This window comes from Camellia sinensis, chromosome 5, assembly GCF_055761805.1.
Source record: "Camellia sinensis isolate YWXY chromosome 5, ASM5576180v1, whole genome shotgun sequence".
Lineage (NCBI taxonomy): Eukaryota > Viridiplantae > Streptophyta > Magnoliopsida > Ericales > Theaceae > Camellia > Camellia sinensis.
In genome coordinates this window covers 145075502-145085887 of record NC_138965.1, presented here as the reverse complement: position 1 = coordinate 145085887, position 10386 = coordinate 145075502, and the positions used below count along the sequence as shown (strand labels likewise).

Here is a 10386-nt window from a genome sequence, read left to right as displayed (position 1 = left end):
CGTGATCTTAAACCGATCCAATTCGTATTTAAATGAATTGATTTGGATTAATTTCTAAATTTAAACGGATTAGATTAATTCTGATTTTTTAAAAACTATGAATAATAAAAATTAATTTTGATTTTATTCCAATTCAATTCAATTCCAACCATCCTCACCGCTCATCCGTATTGCCAAAATAGGCCGGGTGCTAAATTCCAAAATTTCAAATTGTTTTCTTGCAAGAAAGAGAGAGAGAGAGAGCATCTTGCCGAGAATTTTGACGTTTCTAAAAATTGGCAATGACTGCTTTGGTTGTTAGCTAGAGAAAAATACAGTACAGTATATATATACATATATATTCTTTAGTGTATAGTAGTATTCAAATCCCAGCCTTTCCAGCAATACCCAGTTGCTGATTTCTGCATTTTTTTTGGCCTTTTCCTCCATCTTCATTGGATTATTCAAGCTGTCTCCATCTTAAGGTATCTCTCTCTACTTTTTTTTTTCTTTTCTTTTCTTTTCTTTTCATGTCAAGAGGTTTATTTATATACATATATACATAGATACATGTGTATCAATATTGACAGTGAAATTAGAGTAACAAGCAGTCTCCTTTTTGTCCTGTTCTCTCTCTCTCTGATTTATTTTATACAGAGTGACATTCCCCAATTTTGTCTCTAATCTAGGGGTCCCCTCGTTCTTTCAATGAACTTAGATTTCTGGGTTCGTATCAAAATTGCATCTGAAGCTCTACCCAGATCAAACCAAGCCTTTCCAGGAGGTTTTTGGAGCATTTCTGAGATGGGTCTTTCAGCTCATCTCTGATTGATTGAGGTATGTGCCTCTTCCCTTTGGTTAACTCTCTGTGATTGTTCTGTTTTCTCCATTATCTGAGCCCCTTTTCAATTGTTTGTAGAAGTGTGCACCAACTGTTTGTGGATAAACCTGAGAGAGGAATAGAATTGGGGAATCTATAGCTCTTTCTTTTTTGTGTCAGTATGAGGGATTTTCCTTCTTGTTTTGGTGAAAATGGGGTTCAAGTTGCTGATTTCTCGTCATCAAATAGTAGCAACAAAACTGCTCAGAATTTGGTTTCTTGTGTCTATCAATGTCGAATCCGTGGACGTTCTTGCTCGATTACTGTTTCGTGGAGTAAGAATTTGATGGGTCAAGGCCTTAGTGTTGGAATTGATGATAACACCAGTCAATGCCTCTGCAAAGTTGATGTAAAACCCTGGTTGTTCTCGAAGAAGAAAGGATCAAAAACTTTGGAAGCAAATTATAGTAAAATTGATATCTATTGGGACCTTTCCTCGGCTAAATTTGGATCTGGGCCTGAGCCGTCAGAGGGATTCTACGTGGGAGTAGTCTCCAATCGACAAATGATTCTCCTTCTTGGGGACATGAGAAAAGAAGCTTTCAAGAAAACCGGTGCAACCCTTGTTCCCTCCAATGCTGTTTTCATTGGCAAGAGAGAGCACATCTTTGGTAAGAAGATATTCGGTACGAAGGCTCAATTTTGCGATAATGGCCAACTCCATGACCTCAGGATTGAATGCGACACCAGTAATGCCAATGACCCGTGCCTCACGATCCGCATAGACACTAAGACTGTGATGCAGGTGAAGCGGCTCCAGTGGAAGTTCCGGGGTAACGATTCCATCTTGGTTGATGGCCTTGCAGTAGAAGTATTTTGGGATGTTCATAACTGGCTCTTTGGTACGTCACTTGGAAATGCTGTTTTTATGTTCAAGACCAGCCTTTCAGAAGAGAAGTTGTGGGCCAGCCAACCCCTCTCAAATCCACATACATTGCCTTGGTCTTGGTCGCACAGATTCGAAGATTCTCAATCACAATGTTTCTCGCTTATTTTGTATGCTTGGAAAAATGAATAGAGAACTCATGGATTCTTCATTAAGTGCTAACAATACTTTTTAGTGAGTTGTGATTTTTGTTAATTATGTGATTGGATTATACTTTATTATAAATCAGTCAATTTGTTTTTTCTTATATATTTTCCTCTTAAGTAACTCGAGCAATTGAAGAGATTAGAGATGATTTTGTTGTTCTTAGTTGTATATCCTCTATTTAAGTCTTTTGCTACCTTAATTGCTTAATATATTTAGAATTCTATGCTAAAATTGGATTGCTCATTAGTCTAAGTCATCTGATTCTCTTTCTGGTTGCTCTTGGGCTTACTTTACACAAATGTGATGTATTAAGAATTTTAGATGCCATTACTCTCTCAGATCCCAGCTCATGTGTGGGCATGCTACCCTAACTGTCCGTTAAAGTTTGAGATGGATGCCACTGTCAATTTATTTTTGCTGAATAATCACTTGCTCTTGTTTATCTTGCAGGAGCTCAAGTTATTCAGCTGATGGAAAGCATAATGACATTGAGGTACATGCTCATCATTCACAAAGGGTGTCCAGTACCAGATACTCCTTGGGATGGACTATGTTGCATGCATACCAAATTCTCAATAAGTAAAGAACCCATTTTAAGCATGTAAAATCTATGTATTTAAGTATTAGATTCTACTTAGTTTTAATTTCATACATATCTAACTTATTAGATGTACTGAGGCCTATGAATAGTGACATGTTTACCAACTTTAAGCCATTGGCTTAGGCGCATTTGATGCCTTTCTACCATATCATCACAATATAACTCCATTCTTACGAACCCTAGATTTTGAGTTTCCCTAATTAAAGTTCTGTATTTGTTGTATGTGAACTTTTGGTTTTTTCCATTTCATAATTTAAGCCCTGGCCTGTGCACATTTGATGCACCTTGACAATGTTGTTAACGTAAATTTGCACAACAAAAAAACTCTGTTTTTGAATTCGACTTATCTAACTTCTTACCTGTGTTAGGCTGGATGGTAACCCAAATCTATTTTATGGAATGATGCATCGTTAATAATCAAGTTTGTATCATACACACTTATTTATTGAACAATACAAGCTTAGTTTATGATCACATGGAGCCATGTTGGTGACTCTAATGTGGCTGATGATGCTGCACCTTTTCCTTCTGTGTCTTAGCTAGGTTTTGGGGATTTCATTGTTTAAAAATTTTGAGGAAGAGACTAATATCTTTTGTCTTTTAAGTTCCACCATTTCTTCATTTAATAAATTACATTTTTCCTTTTTAGTTATTTAGTTTGCTCATAGACTGTGAAGGAAGAAAAGTTTGCAACATTTTGAATGTGGAAAATTGTGAGAGGAAGTAAAAGCAGTGTCTCGAAGCTAGTAGTGTAAGCTAACATCTTTGAATGATTTTGAATTTCATTTAATTTTCACAAGACATGATGTCAAGATGACACAACCGGAGTATTGTTCTCATCAGGGAAGACAGAATGAATTCTTTACCTAGTGGGATTGCTATTATTGCTTGGAAACAGGTACGAGATACAGTGACAACATGATATGAATATGCTATTAGGGTGGGCTGGTTGGCTGCTAAGCCTTGTTAAGTAGATGATTGTAATTATGATTTCAAGTCAAGTGAACTTGTTGAGGGTGGCAGAAGGGAAGTACGGGAGTGTTAGGGACCTTAGTGTTAGGTGAAAAGTAAGCAGGGTTAGCAAATTTCATGGAATTATGGATTTGTGAATTATGTTAGTGTTTTAAACGGTTGTTTGGCTGTTTAGTAGGCCTTTGCTTGGAGATGTTGGATGCATTTTGTGATTCGCTATTCCAGTCCCCGGAGGATAGAGAGGATGTTTTCTGGTGAAACACCTGGAAAGTTTGGGGTGAGAACATTTTATGAGTTGGTTTGGTGCAAAGGAAAGGACCAACTTTTATTAGAAGGGTGTCTAGATAATTAGATTGCCATTCAAGATTACTATTTGATAGGACATCAGAGAAAATATTGACCGTTGATAATATACCACGTTGAGGAAAAATGTTTTATAATTGGTTTGTAAGATGTACAAGGAGCAGATGTAACTGTTAGTCAATAGTTTGCTGCATTTTTGGTTGTTTGAGAGCTATGGATTGTCACTGTAAGGAGTGCTTATTGGGGTTGGGGATTATGCTAGTAAGAGAATTAGGATGATTTTTCTATAGCAACACCCTTTTGCCCTTCAGTTTTGTGTGAACAGAGCAAAGCAGGAAATCATTTGACATTGGAAATGTGTTTGATTAAGTCATTTAATTTGAGCGTCTGTGTCATTGGCTCCTCAGAAAATCCTCTTTTTCTTTACCATTTGTTGATTTCTTATAAAACCCGAGTCTTGAGATTTCCACTGATTTGCCTTGCACATATTTTGGGTGCACTTGGGTGGATTGATTTGATACAACCTAGGGGGGGCGAGGGGTGGAAAGACTGAGGAAATTGATAATCACTTTTTTAATTATAGTTGCTCATTTTGTCGGAAATCTTATTAAGTGAAGTTTATTGCTGGTGCAACTTTTCTCAAGTTGAAAGTTGATAGTTAGAAAGTAGAAACTAAAAAGCACCCCTCCCTCAAATTTTAAATAATCAGTTTTTTTCATCTTATTTAAATTATTCTGTCTCATAAGCTATAACCAGACGTTACACCTAAACACATTGGAGAAAAAATAGATACATTCGTGTGTGTATATATATAACAGGGAATCAAACAGCTTTGTTCACTTCTTATAGAGTTCTCCAGGATTTCTGACCAGACAATAATCCAAGTAACATACCAGACCAGTACAACTGGAGAAATCACAAAAGTTTGGTTGAAAGTTTAGGTCTGCCAAAACCATCTACTTCTAGCAGAGAAGTCAGCTTTTGGAGTTGGCCAAACACCCTTTACAGTTAAGTTGTATTCTTTTTCTTTCCTCTCTCACTCTGAATTTATGCGGCTATGTAGAAATCTAATTCGCTGTGGTTGACTATGCCTCTGTTGAGTTCCTTTAAATTTCTGCATTTGAATTATGTTGCTTAGAAAACATAAAGATAAAATAAGAACCACATAAAATGATGTCATTGATTCACTCAGCAGTGTGGAAGTACTTAGTTCATACAACAATTTGTACTGGATATGAAATGTGATAATTTTGGAACTAGGAATTGAACTGTTTAATTACACAGGTGCCATTCGCAGCTCAGTATATCCCTCTATGCTCATCATGAAATGTATTTCCCTGTTGCGTGTGTTTCAATCATTGTGGAAACCTGTGTCTTCGAGCATGGTTTGCATGGTGATTTTGAATAATTCTACCTTCTTGCAGGTTATGTGTTGGTAAAAATTAAGGTATTTGAAGAGCCTCTTCAAATACAATGGGTATGTTTGTTGTAGTTGTTGGGGTGCTTAGAAATATATATATATATATATATATATTTAATTTATTTTGCAAGTCTGTATGTGTCTTGCAGTTTTTGCTTAGTTCTTATGACTAAAAAATGACTTAATTAAGGTTGAAATTATTCAAAAGGTAAGGAAGGGTTATTTTTAGCTTTTTTCTATGAATTATTGACTTTCAACTTAATAAAAAGGTATTTGAAGAGCTTTTTTAAATGTGATAGCTATGTTTGTTGCGGATTTTGCAATACTTTTTGGGGTGTGTATCTTTGTGCCTTGCAGGTTTTGCTTATATCTTCCGACTAAAAAATGGCTTTAATAAGTTGAAATTATTTGATTGGTAAATTACATTGCTAGTCTCTCTAGTTTAAGTGAAATTTTACTTTAATACATCATCTGGCACATCCTTGCACATGGATGAAAAACATTATGTTGCAAGCAACATTGTATACCTTTTGATCCATTCTCTGGCATTAAAATCCTCTCTCATCATGTGACAGTCACCTGGTGATGAAGACTTGGGAAGTGTATACTTTCATTGAACCTTGCCCTAGTACTAAACAATTAGGTTTTTTTAAAAAGAAATTAAATGCAGTTACTAATTTATGATCTGATATGTATAGAATGAAAGCTTCATTGTGATTTTACGATAATTTTTATGAATGTCTTTTATGTGTTCTTTGTTTTTTGGCTTAATTCTTCTTTTGATGATCACAACCTCCGATCAAAAAATATATCCTCACTTCAACAAATTTAATATTTAGCATAACAGTCTTAGGGGAGTTACGGGCTGGTCCTTTAAACTCGATTTAATTTTCATGAGGTCCTGACTCAAAATAATTTAGCACATCTTTCCATTTTACCCTTGACATTCAACCCACGTGTAGAAATCACTCAATCGTTCCACACATACTCTCTCTCTCAACCGACCACCAAAGACCACTTCTGACCTTTGAAAATATTTTTTTTTTGGCCATTTTCTATTTCCACCATGTCAATACCGCCATGCTGGCAATAAGAGAAAAGGAAAAGAATAAGGATGAAGAAAATGTCAATATCACCTTGCTGGCAATAAGAGAAAAGGAAAAGAATAAGGATGAAGAAAATGAAGAGTGGGGATAATGAGTCCTTATTAGAAAATAATTCTTCACATTTGCAAATCAACATAAAGATTCAAAGACAAATCCACTAAAAAAAATTATGATTGACACATTCAATAGTAAATTTATCACCATCTGTTTGTTAAAAATTAAAAAAAGGAAATCTTGTCTTCATAATCACAAATCGACATAAGATTCAAAGACATAGTTAGTGATAAATTTATTAATGATAGACACATTCAATGATAAATTTATCACTGACTGTTTGTTAAAAAATTACAAAAAGAAAATCTCATCATCATCGTCAAAAATTAACACAAGATTCAAAAACATATTCAGTAATAAATTTAGCAGTGATAAACACATGCACTGATAAATTTCTCACTAGTTGTTTGTTAAAAAATTACAAAAAAAAAAATTAAAAAATCTCGTCATCATCGTCACAAATCAACACAAGATTCAAAGAAATATATTAGTGATACATTTATCACTGATACAACAGATTTGGTTTAAGAGAAATAAAAAGAAAGAAAGGGGGTGAGTGAGGAAGAGAGAGGTGATAAATATAACATGAACAAAAATCAGTGATAAATTTATCATTGTATTAATATCAAAATTCCAGCAGCAGCAGTCCATAACATATTAAACAAATTAGTGATAAGTGATAAATTTCATCAGATTAGTTCAACATGTTTTACAAATGTAGATTTTCACCAACACACTGCAGAAAGAGTCTCGATCTCATCAGCAACTATGTAAAGTACCAAATTAGCGCCGAAGATGGTAAATCGGCATTGAAAACAACTAGATTTGAACCCATTAGTGAAGTTCGACGTTGAAGATGGTGGATCAATGATTGAAGAAGAACAACGATGATGGCAGCTGGAGGATGGAGGAAAAGCAACGGTAATGGCAAAGAGGAAGAAAGATGACAATGTTAAGCGAGCAAGTCAAATGGTTGAGAGATTGTAAAGTATAGATCGGTGACGGTAGAGATGGTTGGTGAACAATAGTGGTGGTAGTGGCCGGCGAAGGTGGTGGCGGCCAGTGGAGGTGGCGGTGGTTAATGATGGACGATGATGATGGTTACGGGTGGATGGCCATAGCCATGGCTACAATGGTGGTATTTTTTAGAGAGAGAGAGAGATGAGAAAGAATACGAGTTTTGAAAAAATGATCAAGAGAGAAGTTAATACAAATTGAAAAAATTAATAAGTAATAAATATTGTAAACAATTAAAGATTTAAAAAGTGTTTGAAATGATTTAAATAAAGATTTTTACCAGTTGGTAACAGGGGCAAAATCAAAATAAAAAATATATATAACAAAATTTCTTAGTGCATAAAATAGAAACTTAAAACCTAATTAGTAATAAATTCAATTATTGGGACCGGCCGATAAAAATCCCTATTAATTACACCTCACTAGGGGTCATATTGAAAGTTATGATTAGCCATGTTATGGGCTGGTTTGAAGCATTCTTCGTAAGCCCATTTCACATTACAATTGAGCCTAAAACAATTGTTCGCCCATTTTATGGAAATAAATTATACTCTCAAACTCTACAAATTAGAAAGGGAATATGCCCACCCATACTTTAAATTGGGCTAGAAAAGCAAAACTCCAATCTCAAAAAGATTAAAATTAAAATGGAAAAAAAACAATTTCAAATAAAATTATAGCTCAGAAATTTAATACTTTATACTGGCAATTAATTTGTACTGATTGCACGATAACCATATAATTATTATTTTTTCATTATAATAATCAAGTTCACCATGCATATCAATCACACTAGCTTCACTCACTTCTTCAACCCCCTTCATTTTTTGTCTTTTTTTTTTTTGGTCTCTCTTCCTAAAACAATATTCCTAAAGCTAGATAAAACATCCTCTGTCAATATATTCAATTATTTGGACAATTCCAAAGTTTTTTTTTCCCCAACTTTATAATTACATGATGGATTTAAAGTTTAAATGAAATTCTCTATAAGTCAAGATTTCATGATCAGATGAATGTTTTGGAACAGGGATAGAAAATCTTTGACCACCGCATATCTTGCACAGCTATGATACAGACCCCAACACCCCCACACATTTGTGTGAAAGAGGGAGGAAAGAGAGATGAGAGAAAAAAAATACATAATATGTGGTCACAAATTAATTGGGGGTTGTGGGGGTCAAAAATTGTGGGGGGGGGTCCCAAGTATTTTTCATATCTTGCACGGCAAGACAGGTGGACTTTGAGTCAGTGGCGTAGCCAGGAATTTGATGGAGAGGGGGCACAAATTAATGATAATATCAGTGTGTTTGGTTTAAGTTTTTTGAATTAAGTTTTTTAAAAATTGAGTTTTTTGGTTTTTGTGTTTTTTTGTTTTTAGTATATATTTTTTAAATTTTAAAAATATTTTTTTTTACTTTTTTAGCTGAATTTTACTTAGATGTATTTAAAAAATTTGTGAAAAAATATTTTAAAAAATTAATAAATACATAAAAATACAAATAATGTATAGAACTTTCATATATATATATTTTTTTTGTATTTTTGGTATTTAGTGAATTTTTAAAAAGTTTTTTTCACAATTTTTTATTTTTTAGGTATATTTATGTTAGATATGTCTAAAAATTAAAAAAATTCAGTGAAAAAAAATAAAAAAAACCTGAAAAACAAGAAAGTAGAATTTTCTGAAAAGTATTTTTGAAAAATTCTAACCAAACAAATATATATATATATTTTTTATAATAAACAACAATGAGATATTACTAAACTTAAATATTAAGAGTCCATTTGGATAAATGTGAATTTTAAATTATAGGATTTGAGATTAAATTTTATATAAATATTGGGGAGTAACTATTTATAGGTAGATTGAAAAATTAAAAAAGAAGATAAGTTGAGATAGAAATAATATATTTTAGTAGAGAAATTTTATAAAACACAACATAAAAAAAAGTGTCTATTATATGTCGTAATTATGATTTTCGTGGGTTTTAATTATGACACATTATAGTGTTAGATATAATTTAGTTATAACTTCTTGTGGTTGTTATTTTGGCTATTACTATATATTAAGTAATAGTTAGTTATGACTCATTTTTATGTTAGTTATGACCTATTGTAATTTTTTACTTTTTTTTTATAATTGAAGATGTGTTATTTGATTATAATTTATATAGTGATTATTTTAGTTATGAGTGGAAAAAAACATATGGAGGACAAACTCTACATGTCAAATGTACGTAACAATCCAACAAATTTCATATATCTTCATTGAGGTCAATTATATTTGCATATCAATAATTATAGACATCACCATTATATTGAAATTTTTATAAATAATAATATAATTTATTGTAGTCTCTTTACTTTCAATCAAAATAACCATTATTGTTCTCATAATTTTAAAAATATCATTGACATTTTACTTTAAATAATATTTTTATAAATTTTTTTATTTAAAATATTTTCTTTATATTTTAAAAAAAAAAATCCAAAATCCCAGGGGGCACGTGACCCCTGGGCCTTGAGTGCCTCCGCCCCTGCTTTGAGTGCATGGATCATGCATGAATATGATCATCATTGGAGAAGAGAAAAGAGTAGTCTCTAGAGTACTTGATTCTTGCTATTTTCTCCTCCAGCTCTTCGGGGCTAAGCTTCGGCCTTGGCCGCCACAAAAACACATAACGATGTCGCTTTGTCTTCGCCTGCTTACGTACACTTCTTGATTTGGTTGGCACATATAGAACTCTCATGTTTTTATGGCGGTGATGGTGAGAACTCATCACAATGCCCATCTTTATCATGGCTTCTATCTATTCTATACAGAGAGAGAGAGAGAGAGAGAGAGAGAGAGAGAGAGAGAGAGAGAGAGAGAGAGAGAGAGAGAGAGAGAGAGAGTAGGGATTAAGGGTAACTAGGGTTTAGGGTTTTGGGGATCTAGGGTTTTGGGGATCTAGGGTTTATTTATATGGGATTTTTGGCTGAGCTATTTGACATATATATGCATGATTCACAAACTAGGCG

General features: G+C 33.4%; 1 protein-coding gene across 11 annotated transcripts; it reads left to right on the top strand.

The window, feature by feature from the left end:
• Positions 1-204: 204 nt before the first annotated feature.
• LOC114281519 (uncharacterized) lies at positions 205-2675 on the top strand. Of its 11 annotated transcripts, none has more exons than XM_028224012.2 (4): positions 205-464; positions 669-816; positions 899-1919; positions 2343-2675. In XM_028224012.2, the coding sequence occupies exon 3, from the start codon at positions 981-983 to the stop codon at positions 1875-1877; it is 897 nt and encodes a 298-aa protein (XP_028079813.2). In that variant the 5' UTR covers positions 205-464; positions 669-816; positions 899-980; the 3' UTR covers positions 1878-1919; positions 2343-2675. The 11 variants fall into 11 exon arrangements, with proteins under 11 accessions (XP_028079813.2, XP_082726079.1, XP_082726077.1 ...); XM_082869953.1 differs by having other exon boundaries at positions 221-464; positions 899-1701; XM_082869948.1 differs by having other exon boundaries at positions 223-464; positions 637-816.
• The last annotated feature ends 7711 nt before the right edge of the window (positions 2676-10386 follow it).

What these genes read in the sequence shown, in the direction of transcription:
- LOC114281519 (XM_028224012.2), top strand. Translation starts at nt 981, where the DNA reads ATGAGGGATTTTCCTTCTTGTTTTGGTGAAAATGGGGTTCAAGTTGCT.